The sequence below is a fragment of the Uranotaenia lowii genome, chromosome 2, assembly GCF_029784155.1.
Source record: "Uranotaenia lowii strain MFRU-FL chromosome 2, ASM2978415v1, whole genome shotgun sequence".
In the NCBI taxonomy this organism is placed as follows: Eukaryota; Metazoa; Arthropoda; class Insecta; order Diptera; family Culicidae; genus Uranotaenia; species Uranotaenia lowii.
In genome coordinates, this window is record NC_073692.1 from 317,144,859 (window position 1) to 317,167,672 (window position 22,814).

Here is a 22,814-nt window from a genome sequence, read left to right on the forward strand (position 1 = left end):
AAATCATTTTATTCGCTTTTTTTTTATCAAAAACGAAAAATTGTCGTAGCCTTTGTAATGTTTAAAACAAATTCGAACTGTTTTCTAAAACACTCTCTTTCAAGCATTGGATGGTGGATCTTTATCGAAATCACTTTAATTTTCCTTAAGACCGAATTTTTCGCTATAGATGGTACCCAATTTTCAATTCAAAATTCCGTTTAAATTTGGCGTTGAGCAAATTCACATATTTTTAAGCGAATTTCGTCCAAGTTCCAATCTAAATCTTCATTTCTTGAATCCCAGGTAAACTTTAATAATTTCCATATTTCCCTTCTCTTTGAGATTTATTAAAAATGAAATTTTTTGAACTGTTTGTTCGAGAGAAGTTCTTTTTTATCAAACAAACGGTTCTCTCCTTCATAAGTCTGTTTTCAAAAGTCTGATGTGATGATGAATAATGATATTTTGAGTTTTAAGAGAGATCACTGTCCCCTCAGGATTGGAAGTTATTGAAATTTATTTACATAAATTCCATTTCTGTGCGTATCTTCGAGACATTTTTCCACAAAGCGCCAATTTTTCCTCACAAACGATTTTAAACCCTGTTTTGTATCCGAATTTCCGTATAAAATCATTGCATTGAGATTTTCAATAGGTTTTTCTCACAAAAGTTCATTACCATAAACTGGGGGAACTTTGATCAATTTTTTAATTCATATTCGAATGTTTTGGAAGGGGACGCTTTTTTGAAACACTAAACAGTTTCAAAGTACTTACTGAGTCAAGGTGTATAAAACATGATCTTTGATAACAGAATGATCCAACGACATTAGTGGCTATAACTAAATGTTTGTTAGAAAAATAGGTTTCATGTTTCGGGGTAACATTGATCACTATGGTTTAAACGTATCTCAACCAAGGTTGCTGAAAAAAAAACTGTGTTTTTGAGAAAAAAAATTCTGACTTTCTGTGATTTTACCCAAAATTTCTGTGATGGTTTTCTGTGATGCTATTCACTTTTATTTAAGGGGGGGTAGGGTCTAACGGGTATAAAAAAACACAATTTTCACGATTTTTTTCTGGAGCTATCGTTCTAACAAATGTATTCAAATTATTTGCATTGTACAAAGCATTGTTAAAAGAACATTTAGTAATTTTTTCGTAGAAAAATATTGAAAAATGAGCCGGTGACGGAGCATTTTCGAGGATGCCTTTTAGAAAACAGGATTTGCGGTGGACACTGTATCTCAGCACAGAATCATCTGAAGTCAAAAAATCAGAGCAAAATATTTTTAATAGATGTTTTTCTGGACCCCAACGTTTTTATTTAACTTAAAAATATTTTTATGAAATTTTTGTGGCTGTTTGAAGTAAAAACTACGATTTTTCACTTAAAAATCCGCAATTTTTCACCTGTAAAATCTCCCCAAAATCAAAAAATCAAAAAATAAAAACGTTGGGGTCTGGTATTTTATATAAAGAAAATATGTTCCAAATTTGAAAAGAATCGGATAAGTAGTTTTCAAATGACGATGTCCACGGACTTTAAAAATGTGCTTTCGAGAAAAACGCGTTTGAAGTTTCTGCTCTTGCTTTCTTGCAGTATTAGATAGGAGGAGATAAAGGCCTATAACTTCTACAGTTTTGCTTCAATTGACTTGAAAATTTGACACAACATTCTTGAAATGTTTTACAATAAGAAAATAAAAAAAATAAAAAAATCGATTTTTTGAAAATGTTAGACCCTACCCCCCCCTTAATGGAAAATTCATGATACATTAGTGTTTTTTAACATTTTAGTTGGGAAAAATCAATTGATATTACTAATCCTATCATACTTTTCTAAATCAAAGTAAAAAATCTAAGTTTTATATTGGCCGAAAAAAATTAATTTTGGAAACCCATTCAATATTCAAAAATTCTGTGAAATCTGTGAAAATTTCAAAATTCTGTGTTCTGTTAAACAGATTCTGTGATAAAATATTGCTCGAATCTCTGTGAAATTACAGATTTTTCTGTGATTTCGGCAACCTTGATCTCAACATCTTCAAAATTATTGTTTTGATGCCAATTAGTATTTTTTTGTTTGGACTCAATTGAATTTCAATGTTTTCTTTCAAAATTAAATATACTCAAAAGCTGAACATGTTACTTCATACTTTTAGGGGCAAAAATTATAAACATTACTCCTTATTTTTTTTGTCTGAAAAACAAATGAAATTTCACCTTCATGCAATTCCTAGGTCCTCTCACTGTTCTTATGTTCATTTTTTTTTTTCAAACTTAACCATTTGATATGGTTGTTCTATAAAGGCTTTCTCATAGAAAATGTCCGTTTTTTAATATCCAAAAAAACTTCCAATGTTTTTTTCCAAATTTTTAAATGATACTTTAATAACTGGGAAAAATGGCATCTGAATTAAAAAAAAAACTTAAATATTGTGTTCGCCTATTAATTAATAATATTGCCCTTTTGCCTTTAAAAGAACGGAAGAAATGCCAGAAAAAAAAGTTACATACTGAATGAGTGTGGGGTAAATTACTGACACGTAATTTTTTTGTATGACCTAATGTTTTATTAAAATCTAGCGAAGAAAAAGTAAACATAAACAGAAATTTGAAACATGCTTGGGCCGCACAAGGAAGCCACGAGGGCCGCATGCGGCCGGCGGGCCGCGCGTTGCTCATCCCTGTTTTAAGCTGATGTTTTGCAGACTAACATAAAAAATAATTATGTTGGGATTTGTTACAACCAAGCTGATCAAAGTAAATCCGAAACATGAAATCTGATTTTGTGATAAACATTTTATTGTGGTCACTAATGTTGTTTAAATATTCTGCAGCAATCAATGATCATGTTTTATTTTTAAATTCCAAGTAAGTGAGGAAATACTTTCAGGTGTTATATTCAGAAATGAATGGAAAAAAGTGATCAAAGATCCTCCAATTCACAGTACAAATGTATTTTGAATAATCTTTTAGAAAGGATTTTGCAAAACTGGCATTCCTCCTTTATGTACACGTGAATGCTAAGTGTTGTGAATAACCATCTGCAGATAGATTATTATTTCTGATTTAATGGTCCTAAGGACAAAGAAGAAATGCTTTTGAATTATTCAAACACATCGTCAGGTTCGAATCTATAGAAAATGAAACCTCCAGCTTTGAACAGAACAAAAGATTAATATGCATTTGCTATCTCAACTTACACAGAACAAAAAAAAGTAAAACCAAAGCCGGGGAGAACGCAGCAGCGCAGGTGAAAATCAAGTTACACTACTCCAGGTCCAGAGTGGAAAACTAGGCTTTTCCATTCAGCTTTTGGATTGGCTCATTCAATTTTCCCAGCTCCTAGTTGAATGGTCCAGTCGCAGTCCAGTCCTGGTGTGCAAATGGAATGGAACCTTTTCAATGCGAACGGTGCTGAACATGGACGAATGAGGCCCCGGAAATGGGTCCCTTTCATCGATTAACTGGATGCTTTCATACGGTTGATTGCTGTTGAAATGTCCGCATGGCTCTTCGAGTCTTTCTCTTTCTCTCTCTCTGTCTCTGCCTTGTGTGGCACACTTCCATCCTGATTCAGCATTTGCACATTTATATATCTAGGTTCCCAGTATCTCCTCCGATTTCGATTCTGGTGCAGATCTTCAAGGATCAGAAGATAATGCTGGTCAGGATTGTCTGGGTTATTGATTCGCAAATCTGATAAAGTCAATTACCCGATAAAAGGGCTTTGGAGAGCAGCAACCGTACTCATGCATGCATAAATTGCTCCCCATATACAAATCAGATCATGTTTTGAAGTGAGAATTCGTATCAATGGTTTTCAGCAAAGAAAAAGAGCCTTTGATATCCCAATTACACTTTCATTAAGAATTAAAGTGCAATTCATACACCAGTAATCTAAGTAGAATGCATTACCTTGCCTTTAGCTTTGAGGTTTCAATTTTATGCAATGCAAATTCAATGCAGTCTCAAATTGCTTTTCTTTTCAAATTTTTGCCCAAAAGAACTGTTATTCTGAATTTTGGAATACCGTCAAACGAGGCATCATGCAACAGCATTGTTAGACGCAACATTTATATACCACCAATTTTTATGCTAATATGTATGTATGTATGTATGTATGTATGTTGGTAATCCATAATGGGTGCACGGATTCACCGCAGTTTCTGCCTAAGCATGTGTGTGCATGCATTCTTTAGATTATTGAGTTCGACAAATCTCCAATGCAGCGCGTACAACATACCCGGACCCCATGGCTTCGTATGAACTGTTATGTTATTGTGTTGATGTCGGTGTATTTTGGAAGAACGAGTCAATCAGGTGGGCTAATTTACTAACAGATATTCCGTCATCCGTGTATATACCTGGCCAGCTGTCAACTGGTTGAACATTCTTATTATATAGTCAGTTATAGGAGGAAACACATCTTACCTGTCGGCCACATATGGGATTCGAACCCAAAAGATTTCTTGCGAATACCGGGAATCGAACCCAGTACGCCTGGCATACCGTTTAAATCTTGTTTCCATATGCTGGAATTTGATTGTTTTGCATCAAGCGTTTGTTAATTTCAGAATTTCATGCATCCTAACGAAATTTTATGATTTCAGCTAGTAGAATTTTTAGTAGTAGTTTTTACCCCCATCTTGTTTCACTCTTATGCTTTTTTGTAAAAAACATTTGTGACAGAAAATATGTTGAATTTCATTCGAACAAAACCAAAAATTACTGTAATTGATGATATCACAAATATATAGAACACTACAAATTTTCAAACGTTTTCGTTTGATTTTTCATTAAAAATAATCTCCTCCGATTTCGATTCTGGTGCAGATCTTCAAGGATCAGAAGATAATGCTGGTCAGGATTGTCTGGGTTATTGATTCGCAAATCTGATAAAGTCAATTACCCGATAAAAGGGCTTTGGAGAGCAGCAACCGTACTCATGCATGCATAAATTGCTCCCCATATACAAATCAGATCATGTTTTGAAGTGAGAATTCGTATCAATGGTTTTCAGCAAAGAAAAAGAGCCTTTGATATCCCAATTACACTTTCATTAAGAATTAAAGTGCAATTCATACACCAGTAATCTAAGTAGAATGCATTACCTTGCCTTTAGCTTTGAGGTTTCAATTTTATGCAATGCAAATTCAATGCAGTCTCAAATTGCTTTTCTTTTCAAATTTTTGCCCAAAAGAACTGTTATTCTGAATTTTGGAATACCGTCAAACGAGGCATCATGCAACAGCATTGTTAGACGCAACATTTATATACCACCAATTTTTATGCTAATATGTATGTATGTATGTATGTATGTATGTTGGTAATCCATAATGGGTGCACGGATTCACCGCAGTTTCTGCCTAAGCATGTGTGTGCATGCATTCTTTAGATTATTGAGTTCGACAAATCTCCAATGCAGCGCGTACAACATACCCGGACCCCATGGCTTCGTATGAACTGTTATGTTATTGTGTTGATGTCGGTGTATTTTGGAAGAACGAGTCAATCAGGTGGGCTAATTTACTAACAGATATTCCGTCATCCGTGTATATACCTGGCCAGCTGTCAACTGGTTGAACATTCTTATTATATAGTCAGTTATAGGAGGAAACACATCTTACCTGTCGGCTACATATGGGATTCGAACCCAAAAGATTTCTTGCGAATACCGGGAATCGAACCCAGTACGCCTGGCATACCGTTTAAATCTTGTTTCCATATGCTGGAATTTGATTGTTTTGCATCAAGCGTTTGTTAATTTCAGAATTTCATGCATCCTAACGAAATTTTATGATTTCAGCTAGTAGAATTTTTAGTAGTAGTTTTTACCCCCATCTTGTTTCACTCTTATGCTTTTTTGTAAAAAACATTTGTGACAGAAAATATGTTGAATTTCATTCGAACAAAACCAAAAATTACTGTAATTGATGATATCACAAATATATAGAACACTACAAATTTTCAAACGTTTTCGTTTGATTTTTCATTAAAAATAAAGTTTGATGCAACTTACCCCTTTTTTTTAGTAGGGTGAAAATCGCATGATTTGTAAATTTAAAAATAACTGGTGAAACTGATAATTTTTCTGACTATATCAATTCAATGTCCCATCAACCTTAAAACTTTTGATGTACAATTGGTAGTATTATCTGTGGACATTAAGTTTTTACTTTAGAAGCCATTGAAGTTGAAAAGTGTTGCATGATGCCCCAGTTGGCAGTACTTATTTTCAGTAATGGTGTATATCTAAATACAAGAGGAATACCGTATGGTCATTAGCAGCCTTGGCCACAACCCGGAGAATCGCATCAGACTCTAAACAATGCAAAATAATGTATGTGTGTGTAAATGTTTGTATATCGAATAAATGTTTTAAAAAATTGCGACGTGTAAATTAAAATGATGTTAATTATAAAACCACTGAATATAGGAAGAAAAACGTTCCAATTGAAATTTGTTTTGTTTACCTTTTTGTTAAAATGATTTAATAATGAAATGGAATGGAATCTCTAAATAAAAATAAAATAAAACTAAAATAGTTATCATTTAATGAACTTATAAACAAAGATTTTTTTTATCTCACACATTTTTTATGAGGAATCACACTTTCTTCTCCGAAGTCCGGATCCAAAATTTAGAAACGTCGAGCAGCTTCCAGAACCCTGCTTCTTGAAGATCTCCAGGATCCCAAAAAAAAAAAAAATAACTTACTCGCGGGAAAACTGCTTCAATAATATACTCTGGTGCACAAATTCACTTAAAATTTTGTTGACATTTGTGTGTGCCTGTTCTTGATAGTCTGTATTTCTACATGACATAATCGCGTTAAATATATTGCAATATTAATTGAATTCAAATTGAATGTGCTTATGTAATAATGTCATTTAAAGAAATTTCTAATTCAGTGCTGTTAAGAATTTTGTGTGGTCCAAGAAAGTTGTAAAATTACATCACATCTGATGTAACAAAAAAGATGCATCAGATATGATGGAATTTTCAGTGCGAGTTGAATATTACACGTCTATAAACTTTAACAAACGTGTACAATATGAAAGATACGTAAAATATTCAAGACGTGTAATATATTTATCCCACTGAAAACTCCGTCATATGTGATGCTTCTTTTTATAACACCATATGCGAGCTTTCGGCAAACTTTTTTAAAATGCATTTCTCATCGTTACTTTCAACTTTTAAAATTTCTAACTAAACACGAAATGGATTTTTCCAGTGTCTGAACGCTATCCAGTGATGCAGCTCCGTATTATAAGTAAAGGTGGCCAGATAGCCCGGTTTTATCCGGGTTTGCCCAGATATTTCATAAATTTGGGAAAAGTCCGGTCCGCCTGCTTGCCCGGATTTCAAAGTCCGGATTATGCCCGGTTTTATTCACTTCATTTGCAAAAAAAACAAATTGAGTTGGAATTATTTAATTATTTATGCATCCGAAACAAAAATTTTTGAGAAAGGTTTGTAAAAATAATCATGAAATTTTTTTTTGGAAGCCTAAAAAATGATTTAAAATCTGCTGACGAGTTTTTATGAAAACATTTTTTTTTAGGTTTTTTTGTCTTGATATTTTTTTGAGTTCAAATTTGCCCGGATATGTTCCGTATTTTTAAGGCGACAATTTTGAAATAAAATGCTCGGGGCTTGCAAGGTTTTTGGATAAATTAACCAAGTTTTGTTCGGCCCGGATACGTGCTGAAAAAATTCTGGCAATCTATGTCGGGTTATTTGGGGCACTCTAATGTACATCCGAGAACAAAATTGCTGATTCTACTATATTCAGCTTTTCATGAAGAACGTAGGGAAAATCGGATAAAATGATCTAACAACGGTTTAGTCCATTCGCTTACTCGCATTTTTTCACATAAGAAATGATGGTTTATAAGAATTTATCACGCACGGGGTTCTTGAAAACGAAATAGGTAGGGGAGAGCGGGGTATCATGAGCCACTGTTTTTTTCTTTGCTCGATGACTTCTTTACTATGCAAGATAAAATGAAAAAGATAAATGGAATGATGTTTTTTTTTAATTTTCAATACATTTATTTCCCGCAGGATCAGACTGTTTGAAAAATAGATTTTTTTCTGGATTTTGAAAAATGATGGGAAATCTTGGGCCACCGCATACAAAATGACCAAATAACATGCAAAGTTTATGAGCTGACCCAAAACATTAATTTCACAATTCATTTTGTTATTTTAAAGCAATTTTAAGTGAAGTAATAGAAAAACGAGTTGTGTATGATCGAAAAATGTTAAAAACCTGGCTGGCGAGTTAAGATTTATGTTTGTCTCTATCGAATTGAATAAAATTGAAAGAATATTTTTCATAACTCTTCATTTGATATAAAAAGACATTACGGAAAGGATATAGGTGGAAATATAGGTGGCCCAAGATACCCCGCATAATATGGCCCACGATTCCCCAAATCTATGACTTGCAAATTGGTTGCATTTGACCATTTGAGTGACTTATTCATGATTCATGAAAAAATCCTTTTCCATGTTATCGAACAAGAAAAATCTAAGATCATAAGCATATCACCATATTTTTATTATGAATATTAAGTTTGCCAACGATGCAATTTTCGGGTGCTTGTTTAATTATGAAAGTGAATTTTTGTATGCTATTTTTATGAAAAAAGTATATGATGCGCACGCAAGTTAACAACATATAGAAAAATATGCTTACGCAAAGCGACGACTATGACAGTTGGATTAAGATTTTTGTCAACACACATCCTAGATATTGCGAGTGGCCCAAGTTTCCCCATGGCCCACGATATCCCTTTTATCCCTACCTTTTTTCATTGAAAATCTCCAGTGTGCAATTATTTATCTGTTTTTTTTTCAAGTTTTGCCTTTCGGTTTTCAAATCAAATACAATTCTCCTGATTATGATTTATTGATTATAGATTCAAATTATGATTGTTAAATGGTCCATATTCTGAATCCTTGATGTTAATTTTCAGATTTTAATTTAAAAAAATCGACTACTGAATGCATGTTTTCAGAAGCGATCCTAGACTCATATTAAAAACTTTTGATTCTGCAAGTTTTAAAGAACATGAAATCAGAATCGCATAACCTTTTTTTGTTTCGATCAAAGACGTTTTAACATCTAAGACTAAGAATTTTTATTCTGGAAAAAGGTTTGAATTCCACAAATGAAGTTCAAAAATTCATATGTAGTTTCTTTACCTTAACCTAATTCGCATTCTGGATTCTTTTGAAATCTTTATCTTTGAAATCTTAATCCCCAATTGAAATTTGAAATCTTAATCTTAAATTCAAATTCTGTGCCTTGATTGAGAAATTTATTTTGAATCTAAGTTGCAATACGAAGTTGAAATTTCAATCTCGATCAAAAAAGTCGAAAATTTAAAATTAAGTTTGAATCCTGAAATTGGTTTTTGATTAAATTCGGTAGTTGCTAAACAGAAATTATTATCCAAGAAATGATCTACAGATATCCAATCCATTGCATTCCTTGTGATTTTTTTGGAAAGAATTTAAATCAATTAAATATTTATCTTTCGAAAAAGTACCATCATTTTAAGTTATAATAATATTTTTCAAAAATAAAATCTTAGTAACCGTCTGAAAATCCGAATAAAGTTGTCTATCCAATTAAAACATAAATATTCGCTCTATTGAAACTTTCCACAAATTGATTTGATTTTTTGTCATTGATTATCTGAAGGGTGAATTTTGGAACAGTGTGCCAGAATTTACAGAATATAAAAAAAATTATTCAATAAAATATTCAAAGATCGAATGCTGCGTAGCTGTAACATCGATTTCATTGTAATTATCTATAGGTCGAAATTAGTTTTACCTATAGATCAATTTTTTTTATCAAACGTAAATATTTTGACCTATCGGAGTATTATTAAATTGAAAAACAAACTATACGAATCAAGTTTTTCTTATATGAAGCATGGATCACTTCAAATCTGGACGCATTAAAAAGGGTCTATCTCGGAGCTATTTAAACGAAATAAAAATGTTTTGTACTCAAATTGTAGGGTTTTGCTGCACTTTTAAGGAAAAATAATAAAAAATTTATTCCGATGTTGTTTTGATGAAATTTTGAACTTTTCGTCAAGAACCACTCATCTAAGTTTGGACACCCTATTCACTGCCCTCAGCGGCCATTTTTTTTCACAATCTCTTCATCTCTGTTGCATCCCGAGTCGTTCTACCATTCTTCTTCATCTTCTGATTAACAATTGCCCAAAATATTTCGAAAGGGTGGAATTGAGGGCAGTTGGTGGGTTGATGTCCTTTTCGAAAAAATCCAACAGTTGGCCCGATACCACTGTAGTACCTCTTCGCTGTAGTGGCAGCTAGTCAAATCTAATGTAAGGAAAAAAACATTTTTCAGGCACTCCTCCTTGTACCTTTCGGAGTCTATGGTCTTGTTTTTCACAAAAAAAACGGGGTTTTTCGGCCGCAGCTCCAAATACCTTGCCAGATCAAAAACCTTTTCTGCAAAGTTATTGGCAAAAACGAATTTGAACTTGATGGGGACATCACTCTGACCAGTGGCTTTGTAAAATTATTGGTCTGGAAGCCTCCCAAAATCAGATTTCGCGATTTTTGAACCAGACCACATCGGGTTTTTTGACGTGGGTGTCCAAAATTAATTTTCGTCTCGCGGCTTCTATCACGTGTAACTTTTTTGAAACAAAACAAATCGTAATGAAATTTTCAGCACTGATAGAGGAAACATTTACTGTCAAAGAATTCCAGATCCGACAACTAGGAGCGCTATGGTATAATAAACAGTGCGTCCAGATTTTCGATGATCCATGCTTTATTTCATACTATCTAGCAATCATTTCTAGCAAATATCACGTCATGGAGTTTTTGTTAACATATACAGAAGAAAAATATTGCGAATTTTTGCGAATAAGGGATTTCATACACAGAATGAAAAAAAAAACATACTCATTGGACATCTCTGACGCTCTGAACTTTCAATTGATTTTTTTTAGTGAGAAAACCATCAATAAGAATTTTTTAAGAGGCATTGCCATACAATTATTTATTTATTTATTCATAATATACGCGATCAAAGGCAATTCAGGCCGAAGGTTCATTTGCGTGCATTTATTGGTATATATGGCATGGATGCTCAAATTTGGCATGGATGCTCGTTGGGACCAGGAATGATGAAAAATGTTTTCAGATTTTCGGATGATCCCTTTTGAAGGGGATCGTCCATACAAGATAAATATTGTTTTTTGCAATATTGGCGTTATTATACATCGAATTGTGATGAAAATTTGCACATGAGTGTTTTAAGGGACGAGCAATCGATTCCAGCTATTGAGTTCAGGGTCAAGGGTCGGCCAAAGGGGTCATCCATATTGACTATTTACTGTTTTTGCGATATTAACGCTAAAATACAATGGATTGTTGACATGGAAGTTTCAAGGGACGAGTGATTGATTTTAGAAGTTAAATTTTGGGTTGGGGGTCGGCGAAGGAGGTCGTCCATAACAACTCATTAATGTTTTTGCGATATTGACGTTATTATACATTGGATTGAGATGAAAATTTCCACACAGAAGTTTTGAGGGAGGCTCTATTGCTTTTATTTAAGGTTTCAAATTTTGGGCCAGGGGTCGGCGAAAGGAGTCGTCCATATTATCTGTTCTCTGTTTTGCGATATTGTCTAGTATATGCATCGGATTGTAATGAAAACTTACACAATGGAGTTGTACAGCACAGGTAATTGATTTCAGGCGTGAACTTTGACAAGGGGATGCTTTGCTTTTGCTATAACTACGTTATTTTACATCTCATCGAAGCAACAGTTAATAAAAGCCTTCCATAATAATTTACTAATGCTTTGCAATAATAACGTTATTTTGCATCTCAATGAGGAAAAACTTCTACACGAGAGGTTTATGGGACGAGAAATTGGTTCCTATTTTTAAATTTTCTATTGAACGACAGAAAAAGGGGTCGTCCATGTTAACTGTTTAATATTTTTGCAATAAATGCCTTATTATGCATGGGAAGCGGGTGAAAATTCATTTACGGGTGTTTTACAAAACGGAAAATTAGTTCCTGGATATAAATTTTTAATCAAACTACAGTAAAAGGGGTTGTTTGTATAAACTTTTTGCAATTACTTTGTTACTGTGCATTGGATCGAGGCGAAAATCCATATACGGGAGTTTTGCAGGACGAAGGATCTATTCCTGATTTTTTTTTATCACACAACAGAAAAAGGTGTCGTCCATAGTATTAGAAATAATTTTGTTACTATGCATCAGAACAAAACGAAAATTAGAACACGGGTTTTCTTTTCGATGGTCAATCAGTCAATCTATTTCTTATTTTGAATTTCAGTTTGATAGAAAAACAAATAAGTCGCTTATAAATTTTTTTAAGCAAAATTTTCGTGGTTATTATTTATTTACATAGTATTCCGTCTTACGACATAACTTGACGAACATAATTCCTAAAATTCACTCGGTCCATGGCAACCGTTCTCCAATTCCTCGGGCACCCCACGTTCGCCAGATCACGCTCCACTTGGTCTAACCACCTCGCTCGTTGCGCCCCTGCTCGTCTTGTTCCTACCGGATTCGTGGCGAACACCTGTTTTGCAGGACAGTCATCCGGCATTCTCGCAACATGTCCCGCCCAGCGTATCCGGCCAGCCTTCACCACCTTCTGGATACTGGGTTCGCCGTAGAGTCGCGCGAGCTCGTGGTTCATCCTTCGCCTCCACATTCCGTTCTCCTGTACGCCGCCAAAGATGGTTCTTAACACTCGTCGCTCGAATACTCCGAGTGTACGCAGGTCCTCCTCGAGCAATATCCATGTCTCGTGCCCGTAGAGAACAACCGGTCTAATAAGCGTCGTATACAGGTTACACTTCGTGCGAGGGCTAAGTCTTCTCGACCGCAGTTGCTTGTGGAGTCCATAGTAGGCACGACTTCCGCTGATAATTCGCCTCCGGATCTCACGGCTGGTGTCATTGTCTGCGGTCACCAGTGAGCCGAGATAGACAAAGTCTTCGACTATCTCCAGCTCGTCGCCGTCGATCGTGACCTTGTTATTACTGGACAAGCGGGTTCGGTCGGTCTCGGATCCGCAGGCCAGCATGTACTTCGTCTTGGACGTATTAATCATCAACCCAATCCTTCCTGCTTCGCGTTTCAGTTTGCGATAGATCTCCTCCACCGCCGCAGATGGTCTGCCGACTATATCAATGTCATCGGCAAAGCAGATAAGTTGACTGGATCTGTTGAAAATCGTGCCCCGCATTTCGCCCACCGCTCGTCGAATAACACCTTCTAGCGCCACGTTGAACATCATGCAGGAAAGACCATCACCTTGTCGAAGCCCCCTGCGCGATTCGAATGAACTCGACAATTCACCCGAAATCCGCACACAGCACTGCGTTCCATCCATCGTCGCCTTGATCAGTCTGATCAGCTTCCCGGAAAAGCCGTTCTCGTCCATGATTTTCCATAGCTCGTTACGGTCGATCGTGTCGTATGCGGCTTTGAAGTCGATGAATAGATGGTGCGTAGGGACTTGGTGTTCACGGCATTTTTGGAGGATTTGCCGTAATGTGAATATCGTCGTAGACCGTCCCTCCATAAAGCCGGCCTGGTGACTTCCCACGAATCTGTTTGCTTGTGGCGTTAAGCGGCGGAGTAGGATTCGGGACAACACTTTGTAGGCGGCATTGAGGACAGTGATCGCTCGGTAGTTCTCACAGTCCAATTTGTCGCCCTTCTTGTAGATGGGGCATATAACCCCCTCCTTCCACTCCTCCGGTAGCTGTTCTATGTCCCAGATCCGGATTATCAACCGGTGTAGGCAATCGGCCAACCTGTCCGGGCCCATTTTGATGAGTTCAGCTGCGATGCCATCCTTCCCAGCCGATTTGTTTCTATTCAGCTGGCGAATGGCTTCCTTAACTTCACTCATCGTTGGGAGTGGCTCGTCTTCGTCGTTGGCTACGCCGGCGATGTACCTTCCCCCACCGTCTTGATCTCCTGCATGTGCGCCGTTCAGGTGTTCATCGAAGTGCTGCTTCCACCTTTTCATCACCTCACGATTGTCCGTCAGGATACCCCCGTCCTTATCCCGGCACATTTCGGCTTGCGGCACGAAGCCTTTGCGAGATGCGTTGAGTTTCTGATAGAACTTTCGTGTTTCTTGGGAACGATGCAGCTGCTCCAGCTCCTCGAGCTCCTCCTCCTCCAGGCGGCGCTTTTTCTCCTGGAAAAGTCGGACTCGCTGCCTCTTCCGCTGTCGGTGATTTTCCACATTTCGACGGGTGCCTCTCTGCACTACTGCCGCCCGCGCGGCATTCTCTTCGTCCATCACCCTCCTACACTCCTCGTCGAACCAGTCGTTCCGTCGAGATCGCTCCACATAACCGATGACATTCTCCGCAGCACTGTTGATGGCTGTTTTGATGGTATCCCAACAGTCCTCGAGAGGGGCTTCGTCAAGCTCGCCCTCTGCCGGCAGCGCTGCTTCGACCGATTGCGCGTAGTCTGCCGCGACCTCAGGTTGCTTCAGTCGCGCGATATTTAACCGAGGCGGGCGCCGGTTTCGCGTGTTGTTCACTACGGAGAGTTTTGGGCGCATCTTCACCATCACCAGATAATGGTCCGACTCGATGTTGGCGCCCCGACAGGATCTGACGTCGATGATGTCCGAAAAGTGCCGGCTGTCGATCAAAACGTGGTCGATCTGTGATTGCGTTTGGTACGGTGATCTCCAGGTGTACTTGTGTGGGAGGCGGTGCTGAAAAAAGGTACTACGTACGGCCATTCGTTTGGAGGCGGCGAAATCAATAAGTCTGAGGCCGTTTTCGTTGGTCAGCTGGTGCGCGCTGAACCTTCCAATTGTCGGTTTAAATTCCTCCTCCTGGCCGACCTGAGCATTGAAATCCCCGATGACGATCTTGATATCATGTTTTGGGCAACGGTCGTATTCACGCTCCAGCTGCGCGTAGAATTCGTCTTTGTCGTCACCGGTACTTCCGAGGTGAGGGCTGTGCACGTTGATGATGCTTATGTTGAAGAACCGGCCCTTGATTCTCAACCGGCACATTCGTGAGTTGATCGGCCACCACCCGATCACGCGCTTTTGCATCTTTCCCATCACTATAAAAGCTGTTCCAAGCTCGTGTGTGTTGCCGCAGCTCTGGTAGATGGCACGACCATCTGGGTACGTTCGTACCGTGGAGCCCTTCCAGCATACCTCCTGCAGCGCTACGATGTCGAATTTGCGGCTCTTCAATTCGTTGGAGAGCACGTGGGTACTGCCCACAAAATTTAGAGATCGGCAGTTCCATGTTCCAAGTTTCCAATCGCTAGTCCCTTTTCGTCGCGTGGGTCTTTGCCGATTTCCATCCGAAATTTGTTGTTCGTTGTTCGTTGCTTACATTTTTTGTAGTCACAGGCTCGCAAGGCCCGCAGCTAACCCCACTATCTCGCAGGAGGACCGTCGTGATGTTGCTGTTTTGGGTCCCGAACACCACCAGGACGCTGTTGCACTCCGCACGCCGCCCCTGACATGGAGAACAGACGCGTACGAAGCCCCCTAACTCATTCTGCATGCGACCAAAGCATCCACCGGGGTTGGGTACCCGATCTCCGCTAAGGTTGCTCGCACCCCAGCTAGCACCACGGGGAGGTAGAGAATCGGAGTTGCAGACAAGAGGTGATATGACCACTACCCGAAGGTTGGGTGTATGGGGTCTCGAGTTGCACATTGTCTACTTCGCCAGCCAAATTTTCGTGGTATTGCGTCCGAATCACTATTCAAGTAGAAACTCCTCGGCTTTGAAGCCAATTGCGAGAAGAAGTTCGTATGGGATCTGTTGGTACTTTATACAATGTATTAGACATTAGGGAATATTAATTTTTTTTTCTAATTGTATTGTCCAAATGTAAACATGGATTACTCTGTCAAATGCCTATAGTTAAGATTAACTCACCAAACATCTCTTGAATTTTATTGATTCCGCATGATGTTACATGAGGTTATCAGAATTTCTCCCACGTGTATCCGGGTCCAGATGGATAATATGAATTCTAAACATGGATTCATCCCCTGAACTCTCAAGCTATATTCCGAATCAAAGCTCACCTGATCTGACATTTCTTGCACAGAAAAAAAGGTCAGGAATAAAAGATAAAATTCGGCGAGTAACGTCACGTGACTTGAAAAATAAGGTCAAAACTTAGGATTGTAATTGTAAGGCAAAATTTATAAAATGACAATTTTTGATAGGATTTCTCAGGGTTTTCCAAAGTTTCTTCATGATTCGTATTTCTAATTTATTTTATTCTGGATTTTAGTTTAGTTTCAAATAAAAAACAACAAAAATAAAATTTTATACATACTGCCAGCTTGATTTTTTTTTTTGTTTATTCAAAAGGTGTATAGAATTATAAAATTATGATGCAAATGATTTTTTTTCGACAAATTGAAAAATTCAATTCGATTTTTTTTTGAGTATCTATTTTTTTGTTTGTAACAATATGATTGAAAAATAAAAATTATATAAAATATTTGCTGATATCCAATTTTCATGAGATTCAGTGGGTTTTTTTGCACCCACCTACATCCACGTTTTTCAATGCATTGTAGTTTAACCATTTCATTTGGACGTGGTACGTTTTTTTCAACCGACACACCCCGCTGACGATTATATTAACAGTTCTTCGTTCTCGTTTCCAAAACCAACCGTGAATGGGGTTGGACGTCACCGTTTGGATTGTTTTTACCTTAATCTCGCTGTCCAACGGAATGTAAAATCATGTTTTTGTTGCAACTGTTTTTTGGCGCACTAAGTTGGAGAACAGAGATTTTTTTTTATTGGAAATGGATTTCTTTCAATTCTAAATTACGAATTATTATTGGTATTCAGCAATCTCAACTTAAACAAAATATGAATTTCTTTATTGGACTACATAATTTTGACTTCTTACATACAATTTGATTTTTTCGAGTGTTTCAAATGACAAAACAAAATCCAAAAAGTGTCATTAAAATCAGAGGAAAAAAAAATCTAACAAGTGATATAAGATTTATTTCTTGAAAAATTTGGCTACATTTGTGTTACTTTCAAGGTGGTTTGCCGTTGCACATTAGGAATATAAATTTAGATTTTTGTTGCCTTCGTTTAACCTATCGAACAATTTAAGTTTACATACACCTACTTATGCTTGAGGTGCAGACTAGAAAAATACTAATTATAGCTGATTATAACTAATTTTCCATTCAATTAAACCCCTTTTTCGAAGTGTGATGTTTTCACACGCGTAATGCGTAGATAAGATGTGTGCCTCATTAACTTTGTCATATAGGAAAGTGATGTCTTTTTTGTGAAGCAGGTTGAACGTTCGATCTACCTAGTCATGATATTTCTATTACCTATTAGATTTGCGGAATCAGTTACAGCTTCAATTGAATTGTGCTTAAAATTGCTCGGAATCACCGAATAAATAAAAAAAAAAGGTTAACTTAAGCATGTAGGTTTAGATTTAATTCAACAAATTGGATCTTCTATGTTTGAAAAAGCATATAAATTCAAGTAGAAATACAGTGTAAATTTTTCCTAGATGATGTAGGACAAGAATAAGTAGTAGATTTAACTTTGCTTCAGCTTGATTTGATGACCGACCAGCTGATGCACCGTTACGGCTAGAAAAATCCCGGAAAGGACCCAATTCAACCGGTACAGGGACATCTGACAGTAGATGATGCAAACGACCGCGCCGAGGTACATGATGGCCGACAGGAGATTGTAGCCGGCCACGTCCCGGGGGGTGTTTAGCTGCCAAAGGATCGAAAGGCTGGAGAGGATGCAGATGGCCGGAATGAGAGAGGAGTCCGGTTTGAGTGATGTCGTTTGGCTGTAGCCCTTGGCCCAGGTCAGGAAGCTGGGGAAGTTGATGATGCAGGTGATGATGAGTAGCAGGAATAGGGTCAGGTGGAAGTTGATGCTTGCGAGGCCTTCGTGTAGGTTTTCGTACTCTTTTTGTTTGGCTGGGTCGGTAGGTTGGGTTAATTCGGTAGGGGATGCAGGGGTTTGGGGCGGTTCTTCTTCTTGTGGTTGGGGTGGCTTCATTTTCTTTATGGAAAACTTTTCGCCCTTGGCCGGAATGTGTATTCCGAAGAGCTTTTTGGCAATTCTTTGGGCCGTTTTGAAGACGAAAACTTCCAGGTAGTCCTCGTACATCCGGGTGAGTTGCAGGAAGTAAACGAAAATGGCCCCGACTAAGGAAACACTTCCGCAGGAAACGAAAGCGATTGAAAGGAGGAAGAGGCCGGCTAGGAGCGGGAATTTTTGGATGCAAGAACAGATGGTAGATGAAAGGGCCGGAATCGGGAGAGCAACGATTCTGAGTATAATTTTGTGACTGAAGTTTCCGCAGAAGACTACTGCGGCCCAAATTGAAGCGGTCAGGATGAGGAGGATTCCTAGGGCAGCTCCGTGGATTATTACGGACACAAAAATAGGGTGATCGTATTCTTCTGGCTGGGGCAAAACTTTGAACATGATTACGAACTTTGCGAATAACCGAGAAGCGGTGATTACGAAGAAAGGCGTTGATTTGGTGAGTGCCGAGTATAGTTTGCCACATTTGAAGCTTGAATCCGGTGGGGTAATCGAGATTTGATGTTTGAAAGCTAGCAGAACGATGGCTACGAAGTGAGCTGGGATCCATGGACCGAAATGTTGAGCTATCCGGGCCATAACTACGCCTAGAGGTTGTGAGTAGCTAAACGAGTATCGACATTTTGGGTCCAGATGAAGTTCTACAGCCACTGGGTTTTCCGTAGCATTGAATCCGCTAGGTTTTTTGATAGGAACATAGATGTAGAATACTGACGAATTTCTCACGTGTTGGTACGTATATCTCTGATGATCTTTGGCCCAAGGAACATTCACGATTGCGGTTATTAAAGGCGTATTGCCGCTACAAGAATTTATATTTACATTTAGTGCTATGGTTTGGTGGGGATGTTCTAGTCCAAAAATATTGAGGACGTAGAAAGTGCTTCCTAATAGAGTATCATCTAATAATTGTTTCCTAAAATAATCGAACCATCGAGGCATGTAAATGCTTAGCTCTCGATCTTCGTAGCTGCTTATGTCGACGTTTAGTTGAGCTGGTTCATCCGTCTTCGGTAGCTTTAGCAAAACGTGAGTCCACCGAGGGTTGGTTCTTTTAATGTCATGTAAATTAACCATAGCTATCTGTCGTTCGTGTTCAATGGCAGGCATCGTGCGACTAAAGTTTGCCAACGGAGAAGCTTTAGAGCAGTACTTCATTGTTTTGGTTACTTCAGTTGCCTGACATCCAAAAACCCATCCCTCGGGCTCAAGATTTATAATTTCAGCCTTCAAAAACCTATACTGTACCGATTCATACAAAGGGATCATTTGAACGCGTTCCTTTTCTAAACCAGTTTCAAACGTAAGCTGAAAATTTCTCCTAATATCTTCGTGCCATTCTTCATATTCAATATTATTTGTCAAACTATCTTCACACTTTGAGTTTTGCTTGTCAATACCCCGGAAATACTTATCCGCCAACATCATCCTAGTAGTTTTATCTTCAATAAAATCATTCCTCCCACCTCGATTGTTCGTTACAAGTAAGCTATACAGATATCGGTTTACAATAAGAACAAACTGCAGACACCAAATCACACAAAGATGATCGGTAGACACCCAAGCATTCGGCACATTGTGAGTCATGGCATGCAGATCACTAAACATCGAATCAGTTAGTCCATCATGAACCAATGTGTCCCGAATGCCTCCCCCAAAGGTTAGAAAAGTTATGTGATCCAAAGCTTTGTTTTCGTTCAAGTCATATTTTTGGTTAACAGTCCTCTTTTGCTTCCACTGCTCATTAACTGTCGAATAGAACTTTCCGTAATAGTGGTCCAATGCCAGAACCGGTACATCGATCGGCGATGATACAGCTATTATCGTATTGACCATTGGCCCAATCATCGGATGGGAAGCAGCAGCTTGAGCAATCTTCCCTCCAACCGAATGGCCAACCAAAACTATCGATTTCGCTCCATTCGGAAACCGCGTATAAAGTTTCAAAATACTTTTGATACATTCCTGAACATACTCGGTCTGGCGCTCAAGCAATCCCCCATACAGGCCGGAGTACTGTTCGTTGAAATCTATCGTGAAATAGTCCAAGTGCTGTCGCCATCCGTTGTCTAGTCCCTTGCGCAATGCGACCGAAGCCAGAGAACGAGCCTGTTTATAAGACCCTCCATTGCCAGGAATAAACAGCACCGGTGCTCCAGTAAATTCCATCCGCCGAACCATTTCCACCATATGACCTTCCGAATAAGCGTACAATCCATAGCCGGTAAAATTGTCATCCTCCGGAAAACTGATCCGACTAAACTGGGGATACTCGAACATGTACGTCATTTTGCACTGATTCTCCTCCACCTTCTGGATGTTGACCAGCAACCCGTACATCATCAGCAACAGAACCACCAAGGAACACACCGTGCACAGCTTCCCCAACATCTTAAAGCCCTCGATTTCACTTAATTTTTTTGTGTTTTAATTTACAAATTTATTCCATCGCTGAGATATCACAGAAATCGCACGACTCTGCTTATCAGTTCGCTGGAACTGTTTCTGAAGGGAGCACACAGGGTGTCAGATTACGCAAAACCAAAACAAAAACAAACAACTTACCGAGAAACGCGAGGAACCGGCGGCAACAAAGGCAAATTATTGATTTATTTCCTTCTATGTTCTAGCAAACTTGGACGGTACCGTTCTTGAATAATTCAAAACAAGCCGTGAGAACCGGAACCGGTGCAATGGTTTTTCAGACTAAAGAAAATACAGACATACAAATAGGTCAGTCACGATTTCAGGATGAATCACAACTTGAATTAGTTACAAACGCCAACAAATCCACCCCAACCCAAGCCCCGTTGCATAATCCACAAGAGAAGTTTAGGTAAAAAATTTTAAATTTAGCTTACCGTTCTGCTGCACCATCAAAGAGGTCCGGACGGAATTCCAATTAACTGCTGCCACGCACGGCCACTTGCTTGCCTGAGTGCTGATGGTGCGAGACACCAAAACGGAATGCGAGAATCAAAACAAACCGACAGCGACCGTCGGCTTACAGCCTGCTGTGAGTTTGCTGTCTATGTTGGAGATGGATTGCGGGAAAGATGTGAAATGTGTGAAACAGAAATCCAAAAGGAGATCGATTCTGGTAACTCCCTGTGGAACAGTATTGTGCGTAATGAAAAGAAAGATGCTTAAGTTGCGAAATTGAACAATTTATAGAAACTTGTGTTTATATACAGTTTATTGTTTATCCGGATTACAATCTGTATTTTTTAACATAATTTTAAACCCATACTTACATACATTTGAGGCGCTTTGGATCAGATAAATTCAAACACTCAATAGAAGATTCAGACTCAGAACTAGAATCAAGAATTCATTTTTTTTCATCCATCTAACATATGTTGGGCTTTTATAAAGAATTTGACGCTTGTAACATTAATTTAATCTATGTCTTTCAATTGGATCCGATAGGATTTTATATGGCGACCGTGAAACAAATCCATTGATAATTGATCACGCGCTCTCCCAATTATCTATTCACTGATTCAAAATTTATAATTCAAGATTCAGATTCAGATGATGAGGGTGAAAGCCGTGAAAGCATTTGAATATCCCTCTGTAATTGAAATGTACAAAAAAAAAAGATTCGAAAGATTCAAAATTTCGGGTCAGAATTCTTATTCCAAATTCAAAAATCTGATTCAGAATTCAGATACAGAATTCTGAATTCAGATTCAGAATTCAGATTCAAATTAAGAATTCAGAATCAGAATTCAGATTTAGAATTCAAATTCAGAAATCAGATTCCGATTCAGAATTCAGATTCAGAATTCAGATTCTTAATTCAGATTCAGATTCAGAATTCAGATTCAGAACTCAGATTCAGAACTCAGATTCAGAATTCAGATTCAGAATTCAGATTCAGAATTCAGATTCAGAACTCAGATTCAGAATTCAGATTCAGAATTCAGATTAAGAATTCAGATTCAGAACTCAGATTCAGAACTCAGATTCAGAATTCAGATTCAGAATTCAGATTCAGAATTCAGATTCAGAATTCAGATTCAGAATTCAGATTCAGAATTCAGATTCAGAATTCAGATTCATAATTCAGATTCAGAATTCAGATTCAGAACTCGGATTCAGAACTCAGATTCAGAATTCAGATTCAGAATTCAGATTCAGAATTCAGATTCAGAATTCAGATTCAGAATTTAGATTCAGAATTCAGATTCAGAATTCAGATTCAGAATTCAGATTCAGAATTCAGATTCAGAATTCAGATTCAGAATTCAGATTCAGAATTCAGATTCAGAGTTCAGATTCAGAATTCAGATTCAGAATTCAGATTCAGAATTCAGATTCAGAATTCAGATTCAGAATTCAGATTCAGAATTCAGATTCAGAATTCAGATTCAGAATTCAGATTCAGAATTCAGATTCAGAATTCAGATTCAGAATTCAGATTCTGTTTCGGATGTTAAAGAAAACTCTAGAATTAACTTTTAGAGGAGCTTTATTCACGCGTCTTTCTCTACTGAGGTACAGAACTCGAATGAAGCAAGGAGCAGTGTTGCGTATTTAGATTGGCAGGAGCACGTCCATAAACTACGAAACTAGGTGACTCCATATATTATGTTACATAATATAACATCTTCCCTGCTTTGAAAAT

At 37.9% G+C, this 22,814-nt stretch overlaps 2 protein-coding genes across 6 annotated transcripts in view; one reads left to right on the forward strand and one right to left on the reverse strand.

Moving 5' to 3' along the window:
• Window positions 1–22,814, forward strand: part of LOC129744692 (uncharacterized) — a 292,192-nt gene that overhangs the window by 158,500 nt on the left and 110,878 nt on the right. The gene's annotated exons all lie outside the window — the stretch shown is intronic.
• LOC129744691 (GPI inositol-deacylase) lies at window positions 16,936–21,196 on the reverse strand. Its single transcript, XM_055737335.1, has 3 exons — window positions 21,046–21,196; window positions 20,750–20,890; window positions 16,936–20,689 (listed from the first exon to the last, which is right to left on the reverse strand). Exon 3 carries the CDS (start codon window positions 20,573–20,575, stop codon window positions 17,654–17,656), a length of 2,922 nt encoding a protein of 973 aa, XP_055593310.1. The 5' UTR covers window positions 20,576–20,689; window positions 20,750–20,890; window positions 21,046–21,196; the 3' UTR covers window positions 16,936–17,653.